Source organism: Phascolarctos cinereus, unplaced genomic scaffold (assembly GCF_003287225.1).
Source record: "Phascolarctos cinereus isolate Bilbo 61053 unplaced genomic scaffold, phaCin_HiC Scaffold_3;HRSCAF=262, whole genome shotgun sequence".
NCBI classification, from domain to species: domain Eukaryota; kingdom Metazoa; phylum Chordata; class Mammalia; order Diprotodontia; family Phascolarctidae; genus Phascolarctos; species Phascolarctos cinereus.
The window spans coordinates 20,520,027-20,539,967 of record NW_027555736.1 but is presented as its reverse complement, the minus strand read 5'-3'; the positions used below and the strand labels follow the sequence as shown (position 1 = coordinate 20,539,967).

At 43.0% G+C, this 19,941-nt stretch overlaps 1 protein-coding gene across 2 annotated transcripts in view; it reads right to left on the bottom strand.

Moving 5' to 3' along the window:
• Positions 1-16,679: 16,679 nt before the first annotated feature.
• BICC1 (BicC family RNA binding protein 1) overlaps positions 16,680-19,941 on the bottom strand; it is a 284,322-nt gene continuing 281,060 nt past the window's right edge. The window contains exon 21 of one of the 2 annotated variants that reach the window (XM_020998232.2): positions 16,680-19,476. In XM_020998232.2, the coding sequence (XP_020853891.1) occupies positions 19,346-19,476 (131 nt within the window). In that variant the 3' untranslated portion in view covers positions 16,680-19,345. The remainder of the gene's footprint in view (positions 19,477-19,941) is intronic. The other variant, XM_020998233.2, reaches the window with a different exon arrangement.

Genomic DNA, 19,941 nt, shown 5'->3' with positions numbered 1-19,941 from the left:
GAGATGAGAGGGCATAGAGGAGAAAAAAATCCAAGAAAGAACCTTGAATTCAAATCCATTCAGCAAGCATTTGTTGAACCCTCGAGAGACACAGACAAGGAAGCTGAGGCCCAGAGTGTCATTATCTCCAGAAATCTTCCTTACTTCCTTCACTTTGCATGTGGTCCTTGAGACAAGGCTCTTAAAAATCACTCCCCCAGAGCATGAGAACAAATTCAGGTCAAGGCAAGTCAGAGGTAAGAGTAAAAGCTGATTCTTTCCCTGGCTCCTCCCTCTTTCTAAAGCCATGTTGTGTCACCTATGGCTCTTACCTGGAAAAGATCCAAGATAGAAATGGTAAGACAGAGAGTCCTGTCTTTCTCCCCTCCCCCACCCCCCATGTGCAATGGACTCCAGAACACTGACAGGTAAGATGCCCACATGCAATGGCAAATGGAGCTCGATTTTAACAAGCCATTTTCTAAATGCCCTAACCTCCATTCTCTCCAGTGGACATCTTGTGACCAGCTGGTTGATTCCCCTCCCTGCCTCTTTCCCCAAATCCCTGATTTTCTTTTTCCTTTTGTTACTGCCTCTTGGGATCTTAAGCTCATACATTCTGAGCGTGAAGGAATACAGTCACGGAATCCTAGAGTTCAAAGGGACCTTTGAGGACAGCTGGTCCGATCACTGCTGTGCAGAGAAAAACATTCCTTTTGCAGCATTCCCAACCTATGCTCATTGAGCCTTTGCTTAAATAGCTCCAATGAGAGGAGAATCTGCTGCCTCCCCAGGCAGCCCTCTCCACCTTTGGACAGCACCTATTGATAAAAGCTTTTCTTGACATCAGCCTTGAATCTGCCTCTTTGTACCTGTTGCTTCCAAGTCTCCCCTCCCCAGAGCCAAGCAGAACAGATCTAATTCTCGTGGATGGATGGATGGAGAGAGGACTAACCCTGGGATTTCGTTAGTAGAGAGAAGTCCTGGATAGGGAAACTCTCTCTACTGATGGAAGTGAGCAGATTCTCTCATCGTACTGATGCAAGTGGGTGAATGTCTAATCTTAGAGTTTCCTAAAGCACTGAAAATCTAAATGATTTGCCCAGAATCACAGAGGAAGGTATAACTTAGAGATGGAACCTGAACCCAGAGCAGCCTGATGTCAAGGCTGGCTCTCTACTCACTGTATGGTGTGCGTGTTCTTGTGCCATAAGGGAACTGGCCAATGAGAGCCCAGTCCTTACAGCATGCTCAATGTCCCCTGCATGCTAGCCTACATGGAGCCTTGGTGAGCGTGCCCTACTTCAGAGCAGGCAAAGATCTGCTCTTCTCCTGTCCACTTACTGAGTGCTGATGAGAAGACCTTTCATTGGCTGCTGAGGGGACCTGAGCACATACAAAGGGGCTGAGGAGAATATTTCTTCCAGGGTGACTTTTGGCTCCTTTTTTTTTCCTTTGCTAGGCAATGGAGTTAAGTGACTTGCCCAGGGTCACACAACTAGTAAAGGTTATGTGTCTGATGCCGGATTTGAACTCAGGTCCTCCTGAATCCAGGGCGGGTGCTCTATCCACTGTGCCACCTAGCTGCCCCTAGGGTGACTTTCAAACAAGGAAGAAGAAATACTGACAGCCTCTAAGTACATGTGAGGGGGGACATGTAGAGAGCTGCTGGAGTTTATACTTTAGGAGGATTAATTTGGCAGTTGAGTGAACAAAAAACTGGGGAGGTAGAGCCTTGAGGTGGGGAGACCCATAAAAAAGCCATTAGAACTGACCAAAGTGGACAGGAGGTACTGGGCCCTCTCTCCTCTCTTAAAGCAAAGACTGAACAACCACTTTGCAGGATGTTTTATTCAGATATGGTTTAAAATAGATGGTGTCTAAAATCCAGCCATTCTGTGATTTTATGAAGGCTTGAAAAGCATTCTCCTGGGGCAGCTAGGTTGTACAGTGGATAGTACCAGTCCTGAGTTAGAAGGACCTGAGTTCAAATCCCATCTCAGACCAAATACTTGACACTTACTAGCTGTGTGACCCTGGGCAAGTCATTTAACTCCCATTGCCTCAACAACAACAAAAAAGCATTCTCCTCATAGTCATCCAATGATGTAGAAACACAAATATTCTTATCCCCATTTCAGAGATGAGAAGACTGAGGCTTCTAGAGGTCACCATTTACCGAGGGTCCAAAGCAGAACCATAGCATAAGTCTGACTGCAAATGCAGAATACCACCTGGTCTTTTGTGGTCAATATTACTGGAGAGAGAGAGAGGTACTTCAGTTGGTGGCCAGACCAAACTCCCCTTAAAATCAGCCATTTCTTTCAAAAACACACAGACCACAACCCAACTTTGGCAGGAAGTGCAGTAGAAGGGGAAGAGGGAGGAAAGGAATGCTTCTGAGACTCAGGCTTCCATAAAGTCATCTACCCAGAAATAAATAAGCCGCTGAATTGTGTTGTTTATTTCAGCTTGGCCTCCCCACCAAGTGAAGACCTTGAGGGAAGGACGTTGGCTTGGAGTTTGCCACGGAAGGAAAAGAGGCCAAAGGTGGTACAGGATGCTGTTCCAGCATGGAGACTTGTCTCCAGTCTCCCAAATCAGGTCACTGATCCTTATTCGTTTCAGCTCAGAATTTAATATGGCACCAGTCAATTGGACCAAATGTCTGAGAACCTACCAACTGTGCCTGAGAAAGGAGGATGAACCCTAGGTGCCAAGGTCTCACAAGACATGAGCAACGGGGGAAAGGAGGCCTGGGTCAAGAGAGTTTGCCTTCAGTGCTCCTCATCCCAAATGACTGGTGCTTTCTTCTGCCCCTGTGTCCAACTGTGAGGCAGCCAGCCCAGGTTACATGGGCCTCTCTCCACAGAGCCAACAAACCCCACATAGGGTGTAGGGTGCCAAGATTTTTGTTCACTAGGTCACAAAATCATAGAGCTAGAATGGGAACTTAGAGGTCATTGAGTCCAACTACATTTCACAGATAAGGAAACTGAGGCACAAAGGGTTAATCACCAAGTTACCGGGTGGCAGAGGTGACTGATTTCTTGACCCCTGGGCAAGTCACTTTTCTGAGCACCCTCAGTCAGCTCTTCGAGCCTAGCTGCCGAGCAGTTGCTGACCACCATTGGTAGAGGGAATGCCTTTACAGAGACAATTTCACCAATGAAATCACAGGTCTAGACAAGAAAACAAAATCCTCCCACATGAGGATTCTTTTTTTTTCTTTTTGGTGAGGTAATCAGGATTAAGTGACTTGCCCAGGGTCACACAGCTAGTAAGTATCAAGTGTCTGAGGCCAGATTTGAATTCCTGACTCTAAGGCAGGAACTCTATCTACTGTGACCCCTAGCTGCCCCAGGATTCCTTCTTTTTAACCTGTGACTCATGGGAACACAATGCCTTAACCTCTGAATTTAGTGGAAGAATGATTGAATAGATCCATCTCTCAATAAGCATTTATTAAGTGCCTACTATGTGCCAGGTAGGGCAACTAGGTAACACCACAATGCATAGAGTGCAGGGCTTGGAGTCAGGAAGACATGCATCTTCCTGAGGTCAAATCTGGCCTCAGACACTTACTAGCTGTGTGACCTTGGACAAGTCACTCCACTCTGCCTCAGTTTCCTCATCTGTAAAATGAGCTGGAGAAGGAAATGGCCAACTGCTCCAGTCTCTGCAAAAAAAAAAAAAAACCCAAATGGGGTCACAGAGAGTCGGACACAAACGAAAAGTGACTGAGTAACTGAATGTGTAACAGGTACTGTGCTGGGCTGTGGGGATACAAGTCCAAAGAGTGAAACAATTCTTGCTCTCAAGTTTACATTCTAACAGAGGAAACAAGTACATATTCATACATATGCAGCATAAAGACAAAGAGCGGGCAGTCAATCTAATACAAAGTAACGAAATGTAGCCAGGGGGAGCACATCTTCAGTGGGACAGATCAGAAACAGTTTCATGCAGAAACTGATACCAGAGCTGCTTCTTAAACGAAGAAAAGGACTCTGAGGCAGAGAGAAGTCGTGGTGCATTCTAGGCCTGAGGAAAAGCTAATAGACTGCCATGGGGAGGGGAGATGGAGTGTCCATGTGAGAAGAACAGAGAGAAGGGCCAGAGTGAGAGGGGCAATAATACCCATTGAAGCTGGAAAGGTAGGTTGGGTAGATCTTTAAAAGTCTACATTTGATCCTAGGGGCAATAGGGAGTGTCTAGAGATGATTGAGTCGAGGCTAAGATCTGCTCTTAAGGAACATGGTTTTGGCCACCATGGAGAGATGGATTACAGTGGGGAGAGGCTTGGCCTCTTTAGAGACCAATTAGGAGGCTGTTTCAATAATCTAGGGGAGACGCGATGAGGGCCTGACGTAAGGGATAGCTGTGTAAGTAGACATGGTAGAAGCAGCAAGTTTGGCAACTGATTAGACATGAGTAGGGAGGGGAAGTGAGGTGTCCAGGCTCTGGTCTGGACTCTTGTGACTTCTTGAGGCTGCCCCATCCATTTTTGCATAGCAGTAAGTAATGGGACTTTTTTCCTCTTAGGAAACCAAAACCTGCCTCTTCCCAGCTCCCATTGCACCTCATTCTTCCCTCTTCAAGTCTTTCCAATGCTAGATGATGGCCGCCATGTCAAAGCTAAATAAGTGTCCTTATGTCACATGATCTCAATTCTCACGACAACATTTATAACAACAACAACAGTTAGCATTTATATAATGCTTTGTTGCCTCATTTTATCCTCACGACAATCCCGGGAGGCAGGTGTCATTATTACATTTTACAGATGAAGAATCTGACGCAGCCAGAGGTTGTGACTGGCTCAGGATCACACAGCTAGGAAGTGTCTGAGGCCAGATTTGAACTCAGACCTTCCTAATTCTAGGTCTAGTGATCTATCCATCTTCGATGCCCCTATCTCTGGACTCCAGTAGGTATTATTTTGTTGTTGTTCGTTGGACTCTGTGACTCAATTTGGGTTTTTCTTGGCAAAGATACTGGACCAGTTTTCCATTTCCTTCTCCAGATCATTTGACAGATGAGGAAACTGAGGCAAGCAAGGTGATGTGACTTGCCCAGGGTCACCCAGTTAATAAATGTCTGAGGCCAGATATGAACTCAGGAAGATGAGTATTCCAGATTCTAGGCCCGGCACTCCATGTACCATGACGCCACCTAGCTGCCCTTCTACATACTTACAGTAATATAAACCAGGTAAACTAATGTTTTATTCCTTAAAACTGTTGCCTAACAGAAGTCCTTAGAGGGGCTTTAATGAATAAGGGCACCTAATTTTAGTTAACATGTCAGTTGCATTGATATGGGTGTTTCTGAAGTACCTAAGGACTCTGAAAAGTATTCTTTCACCTGCCGGAAATCTTCTACATAGCATTACTTTATACTTTGTTGCATGGATATGCAAAGGTACATGCTAGCCGGTCTGCTCAATTCTCACAAACTCAAGTTCATGGGAGCATAGATTTACAGTTGGAAGGAGCTTAGAGGGAAACTAGGAGAAGACTAGAAGCATCTGAATCAATGAGGATTTACTGTCTGGTCCATTTCTCATTATTAAGGGCAAGGATGATATAGACACAAAAAATTCAAAACAAAATAGAATTAACTTTAATTTGAAAATAATTTATGGTAGTCAGCATGCTTAAGAGGCAGGGAGTGCATGCAGCAGAAGACAGCCAGTGACAGGGTGTCAATTGAAAGAAGCAATTTAGGAGATGGAGAAAGAATGTGAAGAATCCAGAGACCTCTTGCTCTTCCTCTCCCATAAAATGTTTCTCAGCACCTCCATTATAGACAGCTAGGGGGTGCTATAGTGGATAGAGAGTGCTGGGCCTAGAATCAGGAAGACTCATCTTCTCTAGTTCAAATCCCATCGCAGACACTTACTAGCTGTGTGACCTTGGGCAAGTCACTACACCCTGTTTGCCTCAGTTTCCTCATCGGTAAAATGAGCTGGAGAAGGAAATGGCGAACCCCTCCAGGATCTTAGCCAAGAAAACTCCAAAGCGGGCACAAAGAGTCAGCCATGACTAAACAACGACCACCATCATAGGCAGGACAAGAGGAAGACCAAAGAGAATGGACCACTCCATTCTGACCCTTGTGAAAGGTTGTGAGTGATAGGCTCAAGGAGAGGAAGAGATTGAAACTGTCCACTAAAGTAAGTTTGGAGAGTAATCTACGGATTGGTACAAATTCCTTAGCTCAGCATGGAAAGCCTCTCTCCTTGCCAACCTTATTTCCCACTACTTCACCACAAGAACCCTCTCCTGTGGACAACTGAGTTCACTCTCCTTCCCTGACCGAGCCCTAGGTATTCACAACTTCTTCTGGTAAAGGTGAAATGCCTACTCCACAATCTCACTTCAGTGCTTCAGGTTTTAATGATTTCAGCATTAATGACCTAGGAGACACCTGGAGAGCTATGTCTGCTTCACTTTGAAGCATTTGTCAGTGTAAGCTTAGAAGTCTTTTGTGTTTTAAACATTTCTTTTGTGTGGAAAAAAAAATAAATAGCTGTCCTATACCTGGCCTATATCATACTTCTTTTTTTGAGAACTCTAGACATGAGCTCAACCTAAGCTTTATATGATCTCAGGGCTCCAGGATAAAGGCATAAAGGGCCAGAAAGACAGAGCCTGAGCCATTGTACTAGGAACAAGGCCCTTTCAGTGCTAAATATGACCATGCATGTGGAGTGAGAGCTGGGAACCCTTTAAAGGGAGAGGATAAGAATCCCCCCAAGTAGGGCCCAACAGCCATGTTATGTTGCTACGTGATCTCGTTTAATCCCCACAACCATCTAGTGAGACAGATACTGCTATTATCCCTATTCTACAAAGGAAACTGAAACCCAGAGGTGGAATACCTGGCTAAAGGTCACATAGCTAGAAAGAGGCAGAGCCAGGATTTGAACCAAGGTCATCTGACTCCAAATTCAGGCCCCTTTCCATTGTCCATAGAAGAGTCAGTTTGTGTTCAATGGGCCCTCAATACTCCCTAAGGATTTGGCAGGTTTCACTCTCCCCAAAGTTTTGGTCCCTTCTCTGATCCTCTGACTGCTGATCAAACACAACCAGTCTCTTCCCCTGAAAATTTCCACTAAGAAGGTGTGCATGGGCAGAGCTCCCATGTTCAGCCACTTGCCACTTTCTCAAGACTGTCATCACCTCTGCTAGGCAAGCTGGCTTTCCTCTGTTCTTCACACAGGACAGCAAGGGAAAATGTTTCAGAAACTAGACCCAAAGTAAAATTACTCAAGTGTCTGGAGCACATCTCTGCCAGTTACTCCAAGGCACATCCAAAAGTCTCCTCCTCATCTCCAATGCTGACTCAAGGCTCAGGCTTTCCAAAGAAACAACTCCTTTCAAAACACACAAGCAAAAGAGGCCCTGGGGTCCTCAGAGCCTCAGCTAGGTGGAATCTCAGGGCCATAACCTGCTCTTAGGGTACAGAGGAGGAAACTGAGGCCTGAGAGATGAAATTATGGTAAGAGCAAAGCCTCTGATGCTACTATGTAGCTTTAGGAAATCCTTCAGAAATTCATCCTTCCTCAGTCCTTTCCCAGAGGAAAACTCTTTGGGCTCTGATTCTGGGAAATATGACCCTGATAATGTCTTCAGTAAGAATCAGAGTGATAACGATGATGATGTTAATAATAATACCTTGTATTTGCTTTAAAAAAACAAATTTTTTCACTTGTGCTTTCAATTGTTATTTATATTCATTAATTGATTCATTAATGTAAAATGATTTAATAAGTGCTATGTGCCGGTACTGTGCTTTCCTCTTGGGAGCCAAACCAAAAAAAAAAAAATCAGATAGTTCTTCCTCTCCAGAATCTCACTTTCTAACAGAGAGAGACCACATCTTAGGAGGATTCCACTGTAAGTCAGACAGAAAAGCCCAGTGGGCCTTAAGGTGCATCACGGAGGCAGATGACAGTACCCAGGGCTCTGGGAAGAGGGGAGGGCCTGGTACTCCTCTGTTTTATTGAAAGGATTGTTGGTGCTCATCTAGTGTAGGAGGGCATGCCCTCTCTGCAGGTGGGGTCTTTAGTGGCCTGGCTACTACCAATGGGAGGTAGCGAGTGAGTCTAAGGGTCAGAGGAAAGGAGGGTTCTGGGTTCCCTTCCCCAAGGGAATGGATGGGGGTGAGGGTCAGTGTTCAGTAAGGAAAGGAGGAAGAATAGAGGCTTTGGCAGTAAGGCCCCTAGGAGAAAGGCATCTCGTAACACTCTGCCAAGTCCAGCAATGCTAAAATGATATCTGGGCAGTCTTGGATGGAGGAGGAGGAAAGGCCTTCCCACAAGCATCTGTCCCAACGGTGCCCACATAGGTTCGTTTCAACCTCAGGACAACTCTGTGATCATAGAATGTGGAGCAACTCTGTTGGTCCACCCTAGAGGCTAACCCTGACCCTGGAGGTGCCAGCACACCTAGCCCACCTAAACCTAGTTTGGAGGCTGGAAATTGTCTTCTCCATCTAACGAGTACGGTGCCTGGCACACAGGAGGTGCTTCATAAACATTTGTTGATTGATAAGAAAACTGAGACCCAGAGACTTGTGCCCTCCCCACAGTCACACAGCTTGTTAGTGGGAGCTGGGACAGAACCTAGAATTGCATCAGTTTCCTCTTTGCCTCATGGCCTCCCCCAGTAGTAGAAGAGCATTGGACCAGTCATGATCCAGATCAAAAACTGGCAATTCTCTGCCCTCAAACCAAAGACTGGCATACGACTCTAAGGCAGAGCTGTAATGAGGGTGGGGTGACTTCAGCTATGCCCCCATGGCACCAGAAGTTAGTGGCTTGCATTCCTTTAGTGGGGAGAAAGAACTAAGCTTAGCACCAACTGTAATTAGCAAGAATCCTTGAAGAGGAGGCTTCCTCCCGCAATCCTGCCCACGGTGTGCATCTCCCACCCACTCCCCTCTGCTCTTCTCCCTCCCCATGCACAGGCCTCCCCAATAGCTGCCTTGAAGTGTCCTGGAGTCTCCACAAGGTGATACCTGTGATAGCTCCCACCTTAAAGTAGTCTCCAATTCCCACCCTCCCAGCACCCATCCCTAACCTTCATGAGTGAACGTTTCAAGCTCCAGACTTTCTCTTCTCCACGTGTCCAGTGGGGCATCCAGCTCAACTGCTTCCTGCATGGCCAATGGGATATAACGGGGCTCTGAGGATTCTAGATTTGGAGCTGAAAGAGATCATAGTGACCTTGCAGTCCAAACCTCTCATCTTACAGATTGGGAAATTGATCCCCAGAGAAGCAAAATGACTGTCCAAAGTCACCCTGGCAGTAAATGAATTGGAACCTAGGACCTCTTATGCCAGATCCAGCATTTTTTCCCACTACCTCATTCTTCCTCGCTACAAAGCCTCAAAAGGCTAGCCAATTCTCTGGACAATCTGTGGACCTGCCCTGAAATGTCAAGAGCCAGCTTTTAGAGTAGGGCAGGCAGAACTTCCCAGAAGAGAAAATCCAAACCATCAGGTTCCTGCTTTTAAGTTGAGGCCTAATAGGTCTTCCTGTGTAATGAGATCCCTCACTTTTCTTTTCTTTGACAGTGCACTTGGTTATTTTCCCTTCCCTTTAAAGAGCTGGCCTTCAAAATCCCAAGGCAGATTATATCAGGTTTTGTAACTGTCACTTTACCCAACACCTGGTCAGTCATGACTCATACGTCTATCAGCCATCCTCATCACATCATTGTTACCTTCATCATTCAAGATGTGGCCATGAGTGGGGTTTTGCTGATGATTCTATTGCTATAAATTTATCCTCATTGCTACTGGCTTGAGGTGTGGAGACAACACAATTTTCCTGTCGTAGAAAAACATTCAATCTCTCTCTCTCTCTCTCTCTCTCTCTCTCTCTCTCTCTCTCTCTCTCTCTCTCTCTCTCTCCATATATATATATATATATATATATATATATATATATATATATATATATATGTGTGTGTGTGTATGTGTGTGTGTGTGTGTGTATAGATATAGATATATATATACATATATACACATACATACACGTATACATACACACACACATATATATATATATATAAAACATACATATATTAATGTTCCCTAAATAAAATAGCTAAATTTGAAAAAAGAAAAACCCATATGATTGGAATAATGTGGCATAGATTAACCTGTGTGACCTGGGGCAAGTCACTTATCTTCCCTAGGACTCAGTTTCCTCAATTGTAAAATGAGGGGGTCAGGCTAGTTGACCTCCAAGGTCCCTTCCACTTGCAGAACTATTATTCCCTGAACTTAAATGGTTAAAAAAGGTTGGCAGAAGTCAGACAAGGAGCTCTAAAGGTCACCTGAGAGAGGGAAATCATCTAGCACAGCCTCTTCACTTTACAGAGGCCCAGAGAATGCCAAGGTCTCCCAAATAGCTCATTCTGGGTGGGCTGCTCCCCATAACTGGATGTCTCCAAGCAGAGCTAGGTGAGCCCTTGTCTAGGACATTATTGTAGGGGTTCTTTTTGTGTGGGAATTGAACTGGGTGACCGCTAAGATTCCTGGCAACTCAAATTCTGTGATTCTGTGATTAAGACCAGTAATGGCTGCCACGGCAGAGGGTGACCAGCCTCAAACCCAGGAAACCCGAGTTCAAGCCTTGCCTCTGACACAGCCTGCTCATATGACCTGGACAAGTCACTTAACTTCTCAGTGCTCTAGGCAGTTCTTCAAAAATATAAGTTGCAGAAAAGGTGCCAACCTATATTGGTAGAACTTTCCTCACCTGAGAGTTCCCCATAGGAACTCCCACATCTAGTTCCTTGCTCCTCCCCAATATAGTCAATGAAATAGCTAGAAGTTGAGGGACTTAGGGGAAGGTGAACTTGCTACACTGAGCAAATGGATAACTATTTTAGGATTCGTGGAAGCAGACCTGACAGAAGAATAAGAAACCCAACAAAAAATACACCACATATAAGAATATTCTGGGAATGCATTTTGGTGTCTCCAAAAGTCTGAACAAACTGAACCTCTGTGATTCTCATTCATTGAGAGGAGAGACTGCTTTATTCTTTCCGTTATATGTCATATATGGGACATGTTTCTGGCCCATAGGAGGTGTTTAATAAAATGATTGTTTTCAATTGTATTTAAGACATTTGAAACCATTCACCCTTACACAGCTGATGAAATATTGCAGGTGACAGTTGATCATTTTGCTCATGTCTAAGTTTCTTTGTTTAAAAAAAAATGGAATTTTTCTTCTTCCTCTAGATATTTGTTTCCAGTTTGGGAACTCATTGGCATCGTTTTCCAATGTGGCTGTCCTCATTCCAAAGAAGGGGTTTATGATGGGAGGCAGGAAGCAGGGTGGGAATGAGATACTTCATTTCACCAATATTAAAACCAAAGAAGAAGTTGAAAGAAAAGATCTAGAAGCCTGCCCCCCACCCCTACCACTACCTTGAACTTATAAAGATCCTGACTGCCTTCCAAAGCAACTTCTTCCAAGGCATGCACCAGAAAGCTGAACAAAGCCAGCCCTGTGCTTTGGGGAAGTATGTGCCTGAATGCGTTTTTTCCCCTAAGAGCTTGGCTAAGGTGTTTGTCTCACTTCCCACAAGGGATCTCCAAGCATCCAAGATTGTGTGTTCAAAGCCCTTTGCTTTCACCAGCCTTGGGAGGGAAGTGGTCACATATCCCATTTGCTCAGGACACTCTTCCCCAGCTCCTCTACCCAGGACCCTGGAACCATTCCAGCCATTCTGTTCTGAAAATGACCTTGCAGGGACTGATAGTTTTTCCTAAAGATTTTTGTTCCCACACTGAAGTCTTTGTCTCCACAGTTGAGAGCCTAGTTACCCACATTGGTTCCAAAACTCATTCAGGGCTGGACCCTTGGGAAGGAGAACATTGTATCCTGTTTCTTTCAGAATGAGTCAAAGAATTTTTTTAAAAAGCAACAGAATCTTCAAATTCTTGATGAGGTGTTGGTGAAATATCTCTCCTGGATCTGTCTGTAATGATAATAATCAAGTAGTATTGAGCTCACTTAGATAAATTTATTTTTAATGAAAAACAACTGTATACTCTACAAGCATAGGCAAACTGGATAATACCTACCCACTTCCAAAGGGAATTTTAAATACACACAGTATTTCAAATGTGTTAATAGACAGACTTAAAACCCAAAGTGAGCAGAAATGAAGAAAAATAGTCTGACCAAGTGTCATCATTCTTCTCCTTCACTGGGCTGGACAGTATACATGTTTTGGATGTTTGCCAAAATCAAATCCACCTTCAGGAGCCAGTCTGTCAACCACTATATACCTACTATATGCAGTATATACTGTATATGCAGTATATGTGTGTGTGTGTGTGTGTGTGTGTGTGTGTGTGTGTGCGCGCAGTATATACCTACTATATACCAGGCGCTGTGCTAACTGCCAGGGGTACATAGGAAGGCAAAAGACAGTCTCTACTCTCAAGAAGCCCATGATCTAATGGAGGAAATAGGAATTGCCTCTTTCTTCACATCTCTGCTGTATTTGCTATGGTTGGCTGTCTGTCCTTTTCTCCATTCTACACTCTTCTTGCTGGGTTGGGGGTTTTTTGTGGGGTTTTTTTTTGCAATACTGTTCTCTCATGGTTCTCCCCTTTCTTTTAGGATCACTCCTCAGTCTCCATTGTAACATCGCCATCCATGTCATTCTCCTAACTCTGGACTTTAGAGTTCTGTCCTGGGCCCTCTTCTCTTCTTTCTATACTTTCTCACTTAGGGATCTCATCATCTTTCATGGGTTAAATTATCATCTCTATGCCAATAATGACCAGATTGATATATCCAGGCTCAGTTTCTCTCCTGAGCTTCAGTCTCACATCACCAGAAGCCAAGAGGACCTGGATATTCACCTCATACCCAAAATGGAAATCCTTATCTTCCCCCTTACACTCATCCCTCCTTCAAACTGTACCATGAGGATATAATTATCCTTCCAGTCACCCAGGTTTGCAATCTTAGAGATCTCCTCAAACCATTTTGCTCCTTCCCACCCCACTCCCATGTAATCTACCACTAAGTCTTTCTGATTCTACTTCCATCTCACTTTCATTTCCTTCTTTTCATTCACACATCTATCACCCTAGCTCCAGCTTTATCACTCCTCACTTGGTCTATTGCAGCAGCCTAATTGAATTCTCAGATCCCAAATTATCCTCTCTCTAAGTCATTCTCTTCCATGACTGAAAAAAAATGATCTTCCTAATTATTTTTGACCATGTCACTGACCCACTCAGAAATGTGAATGGCTCCATTCACATTTCCTCCAGGATCAATTGCGAATCCCTCAACTTGGTATTTTAAATGTTTCACTCTATAGCTCCAGACTACCTTTGTAGACTTATTGCCCAATATTCCCCTTTATAGAGGCTACAAATTAGCCTACTTGTGTTCTCTGAACATAGCATTCTGTGACTTTGCCTGGCCATGCCCCATGTCTAGAATGCTCTTCCTCCTTACCTCTGCCTCTTTGAATCCTTAATTTCTGTTAAGACTTTCCTTAAGTGCAACTTCCTACATGAGATCCTTGTTATCATTCATTCATTCATTCATTTTCTAATCCCCAGAGTATTGTGTGTGTGTGTGTGTGTGTGTGTGTATGTGTGTGTGTTCTCTCCTCCTCCAAGTTTACTTACCTGTTTACATTTCTAATCCCCACAAAAGCATTAAGATCCCTGAAGGCAGAGCCCTTTTATTGGTTTCATTTTTATGTTTTGTCCCAATCATGCACCACACCATAGGCACTCAGTTGCTTGTTAGATCAGATGGATATTTGAAAGCAAGTACTTCCGGGTCTGAGGCCATTCCAAAACAGGAGTTACAGGATGACTTTAAGCTACAGGAGCACTAGGCCATCTCCAGTTATTCTGATGGATATCTGGCCACTGGACCCAGATGGCTCTGGAGGAGAAAGTGAGGTCGGTGACTGCACAGCCCTGCCTCACTCAAACCAAAGTCAATGGCAAGTCATGTCATCATCTCCCTGATGTCACGGTCTTCTTCAAGAATGAAGGACAAACCACAACCACACAAGCTACAGGAGCATTGCTGACTGTAGAGGCTGACCTTGATGGAGACAATGCATATTTGAATCATTAAGTTCTGGTATGTTTGCATGTTGGTTTCAAGTTCATGTGATTCATTTATTTGTATTATTACTCTCTAAGTCTCTGTTTCTCTCATAAATATTTGTCAATTAGGCTACATATTATTTATATCACGTGGGGTGAAATGAATTGCAAGAATCTCCTGAGTATCTGCAGCTACCACACTGGCATTCCTAACCCCCCTTACTCAAAAATCTTCAGTAGCTCCATTTTGCCTATAGAAAAACACATAAAACCTCATTCTAGCTCGTAAAATACTCCACAATCTGCCATCCACCAATATTGCCAGTCTTATTTCTGTTGACATATTGTGTTTTTAGATCATCATTTCCAAATATCCTTTCTCCTCACCCCCACTCCTTTACCTAGTAAATTATCCTTTGTAAGATGGCTAGGAAAGGATGGGGGAAGGGGGATGAGTAAAGTAGTTCAGAAAAAAATCAAAGACTCATCAATTCCTAAGGATCCTTATTAAGTCACGGAAGAGTCCCCATCTGTTCTGGAGAGAGAGTACACAGGCTCAAAAAACTCAGATTTTTGAAGCATTGAATTCCTTCTGTAAATTATCTGACTAAGAATCTGTCCAGCCCTAGGGCAATAGGCAATTGTTTATTGTTTGGTTATGTTTGTGTAAATGGATCCCGGGGAATGCTAATAAACATTTAATAACCATCTGGGGGAAGGAAGAGGGGTGGAGTGTGCAGACAAACTTTTAGCTTTAATCTGCATTAACATTTTCTTAAGTCTGGACAATCAACAAAATGATAACTCAATCCCTGATTTGTGGCAATGGCTGATTTCCGAGATTAAATAAATGCTCACAATGAAAATTAAACACTTGGCCCTCACCAAGAGTCGGAAGAACTGCTTCCAGCACATCCCTGTTTGGATCATACGACAAACTATCCCACACCACAAACATTTAGTAAATGCCTGCTGCATACTGTGGGCAAAGCACAGACAGCTTTTGTAGCAGTTTCTGAATTTACAGAGTTTAGGTCTTTGGCCTCTGAATCATTACCTTTAAATGTTCATTACCTTTCTAAGTCTTTCTATCTTTCTTGTTTTTTTCAAAGCTCTTTTATTTTTTGGGGGGTGGCAATTGGGGTTAAGTGACTGGCCCAGGGTCACACAGCTAGTGAGTATCATGTGTCTGAGGCTGAATTTGAACTCAGATTCTTCTGGCTCCGAGGCTGGTGCCCTATCCACTGTGCCACCTAGCTGCCCCTTTCTATCTTTTTTAATACCATTCCCCCTCACATGCTGTACAATCCCTACTTCCCTTCAGAGCTCAGCCAGGTATCTCTCCTTAATGAGGTGCCCCAATTTCCCTAGTTATTAATCCTCTGGCATCCTCTTTAAATTACTATATCTAGTCTTCTGTTTACTTTGTATTCACTTATCTGAGGTACATGTCACATCTTCCTAGTAGAATGGGAAGCTTTCTGAGGGCAGGGGCTCTTTCTCTCTTTTCCTGGAGCTTAGAACAGTACCTGGCACATAGTATGTGATTAATACTCATAGGTGATTAATTACCTTTTCATAGGTGATTAGTACTCATAGAACTGAATGTGTACATAATGCCTCTTTTAGTGGAAGGATAAAAGCTCCTATTATGTAACTGCTGAGTAATTCCAGGGTATGCATTATTTCTCAAATGGGCTGAAAGCTCTCTGGTGCTGGTTTGTATCATGTGACCTCTGAGGGTCCATTCCAGTTGAGATTTAGAGTGTATTTCTGTGTTTGAAAAATCCCAGTATCTTTCCCCATACCTATACACACACCCATGACAGTGTACACACTCACACATCCATACAGAAGCCAATACTTAGACACGTCTATGTATATACGCTTCTCAACCAAAGAAAAGGCCTGGGGAATAACAGCATCTAGAACCACAAGGAATCTTAGACAGCAAGTCCAAATGTTTCATCTTAAAGATGTCCAAACAAAACTGAGGGCCAGAGAGGGAAAGTAACTGAATCGGGATCACAAAGGTATTTATTTATACATTTCATGATCATAGACTAATAGACTTATAATTAGAAGGGACATTAAATGTCATTAAATTCAACCCTCTCATTTTACAGGTGAAGAAACTGAGGCTTAGAGGTTAAATGACTTCCTAGGGTCACCTATCTTGTGCTTGAAACAGAATTTGAATCCGGGTCCTCCTGACTCCCAAGTCCAATGTTCTAGTCACTATTGCACGCTGCCCTAAGCATGGAAAGATGCAAAGCTGGGATTTGAACTCAAGCCTTCAGATCCCCAATTCAGGGTTCTATCTTTGAAATCTGCATTCCCTCCTTTGTTTGATGTTACCATTCTTATTTTATACACCACCACCACCACCATAAAGGATAGCTGGAAACCTCTTTCAGCAGAGCCCACTAAATCTGTGCAAGAAACTGGGAACGAGGGAATTGTTTCTAAGCTAAATGAAGTGTCTCTGACCCACTTTGGCCAAAATGCAAGTGAGGCTTCTTCCAGATGGCAAGAACTCTTTGTACATGCACAAAAAAATACTGCACTCACCATGGACAATACAAAGAGGTTATATCAATTTATTTCTCATGTAACAATTGATTAGTTTTGAAAATTTTCCATTTTTAACATTTAATTCCATCTTTCTTCTTTAAAAAAAATCAGTAAAAGGACAAAACCCACACAAAAAATACAGTCTGTATCTGCTCCATATTTACAGATAACTGGTCACTATTAAGGCACAGATTTAAAACTAACATTTGAATCTATCAATTCCAATGTTTTGTGCATCACGTAACACTGACCACACTGCCCAAGGCAGCATTATATTCCCTTCGTGGAATCCAAAAGAAGTGAGAAAAATTCATTTCCAGTGTTTTTTGTTGCTGGTTGGGTGATTGGGTTTTGCACCTCTGTTGACTACTGGAGGGGTCCTGGGGTATCCTTCACTTTGGTATAACTAGCCAAGCCTTAATCTCAAGCCACACAATCTACTGAATACCAGACACATTTTACCTTCTTTCTCTAGCTGCAACGCCTTGTGTTGATCTCACAAAAGAAACAACTTATTTCCCAACTAGGGAGGTCTTGTTCAAGGAGAATGGCAGAATTCAAGATACTAACTCAGCTAAATCTAAATCTCAACTGGGATTCACTACCTGGGGCAGATAATTGAGCATGACAGGTTTAAATGAATAAAGCAGAAGAAATGACCAGAATCAGATCTATTTGGAGGAAAAGGCATTCCAATCCCACATCATGAAAAAGATTTGGCCCCATCCCCGGGTAAGCAGTCTCTCATTTGCAATTATTACTGATTATTCCATGATTACCTTTTTATCTATGCCTTCAATATGGCCACCTTTATTTTTTAACGTGAAAATTTTTCTGTGTGTGTGTGCAAATTTTCTCCTCAATTTTCTTTCCTTTCCTTAAAAGTAGGATTTCTCCATGAAAAAGTGTCAAGAAAGTATTTCTCATCCCATGTTTCCATTTTTAAAAAACCACACAATAAACTCAACTACTGTAAATGCTTATCTTAATGGCTTCTGCTTAGAGCACTTGACAGTGGTTTGTGTCCATTTTTAAAGTTCTGAATACTGACCATAAATAAGGCTTTACAGTACAGGTGAATCCCAAGATTTCCTATGGGAAAGTATTTCTACAAATTTAATGCACTTGGAACCTGACTGGGGAGAGAAAGAGAGTGAGAGAGAGAGAGAGAGAGAGAGAGAGAGAGAGAGAGAGAGAGAGAGAAGAGAGAGGCAGGCACATTTGGACTTTTTTTCTTCCATGTAAACCCTTCCTAAGTCTATAAGAGGATGTCTGAAAAGAGACACAGGGAACAACATCGCCAGGTTCTGTGGACTTTCACAGTATCAGAATGTAATCAGGAGCTCTGACCATGGACATTGTGGCCTTGGGTATTTCGAGCCTAGCCATGGTTGGAAAGGGCACATCTGAAGATGTCCAACTTCCCCTGCCCCAGATGAATCGCAGCCAAACAATGCATGTGATGGGGATACCTCCTGTACTTGTCCAATGCCTCCCAGTGGCCTATGGAATCAGCAGTGGCAGCTGCTTCCCATCATCACAGCATTGGTGCTGTCTTGTCAACTATGATTAGGTATCTGTTTAAACAGGGTTGGATTTGAGCTCCAGTCTCATGAATGCCATTCATTCTCTACCATATGCTTTAGCAGGTCTCAATTTCCTCTGTTATGTATGCTAATGCTTATAGTACCTAAAAATAAAAGTCTGATATAAATAAATGTCCTTTAGTGGCAGTATACTAAAAAATAGCCCTTAGCCTTCAGACAACCATTAAAATCATTTCTTTTTGGCAATACAGGCAGCAGTTAAATATGTTGACTGCAAAGGATTAATATTGCAAGATTCATTTTGGTCTTTCATCACACTGATTACAGATGAGCGAATTTCAGGGCTAAAGGTTTCTAGGATGCAAAACCTAAATGGACAGAATTGGTCCAGAACCAAGTGAACTTTTTATATCACATTCCTCCTCCCCCCTCCCTCACCTACCATGAAGTTATAGGACAATATTCATATAGATTATAATCTTGTACCATCAGGGGGAGAAATTTTATCTAGTAGGAACACATGGCTAAATTTGATTTGGGCCAATATGAGTTGATATGAAAAAATGGGAGGGAGAAAAAAATAATTTCCACAGGACAAGAAATCAGGACATGTAAAGTGCTGAAAGACCTCAATAATTATTTTTAAGCAGTACCAGAAAATTCCAACTTGATAAAAAAAAAAAACCCAAACAACAAAAGAAAAAAACCCAAATCCAAAAACCCACCCCCAAACAAAACACACACACAAAAAAAATCTACGCTCTCTGGCATCTCGGATGTCAATTCTTAATCCTTCATTCAAAGTAAAAATTCAGTGCATACATTTTATAGGAAATAAAAAAAACTAAACCCCTCATTATTATCATTATTATTATTATTATTATTGCAAATTCTGTCGATTCTATATAAGAAAAAGAAATCCACATTTTGGTGTTCTGAAAGACTACAGACAAATGTTTCTTTTCTTTTTTTGGCACCAAGTACATGTGCAGGCAAAATGCTTTGGTCCTGGTCCCCAATGCCAAAGTGCTGAGGGTGGTGTGCAGTGACAGCTGGTCGGTCACAGGATTCCTGTGTCCAACTCTAGAGTTATCTGTGTGAGAAAGCCAAGGGCTGAGCGCTACCAGCGGCCGCTGACACTAGCAATGTCCGAATGATACTGACGCGGCAGTCTCCCACTGGCTCCTCCATCCAGAGAAGAGGCACGCGCGTTAGGTGGTTCAAAAAGTTTTCGTCGGTTTTTGTTCAGTTCTAGGGAAGAGAAAGAGAGAACGGGAGAAAGAGGAGGGGGGATGGGGAAGAACACGAATGAATTACCAAGAATTGAATCAATATCTAAGGTAGCCTATGAGACCTAGGACAGTCTGTTCTGTAGCATCTCACATTGACACCAGGATCTGTATTTACAGCTCAAGGTCTACTATTAAGAAAAGGCAAACTGTTTTGGTTAAAAAATCCACTGCCCAGTTAGAATATAAAGTAGTCCAATTATAATGGCGAAGGCTTGGCAATGCAGAGTGGATGCTTGTTAGTTACAGATGCGAAAGCAACTCCCAGAACCCTCTGGAACCCAGAACAACAAATCAAACAGCATCCTCTCCACACCCCTCCCCAATAATGTCCTTGTAGGAGGAAAGGAAGGCAGCCAAACTTGAAGATATGCATATTTAATAGAGTAGCTGGCACAGATTTCTTGCGTGACAGAGGAAATGAGGA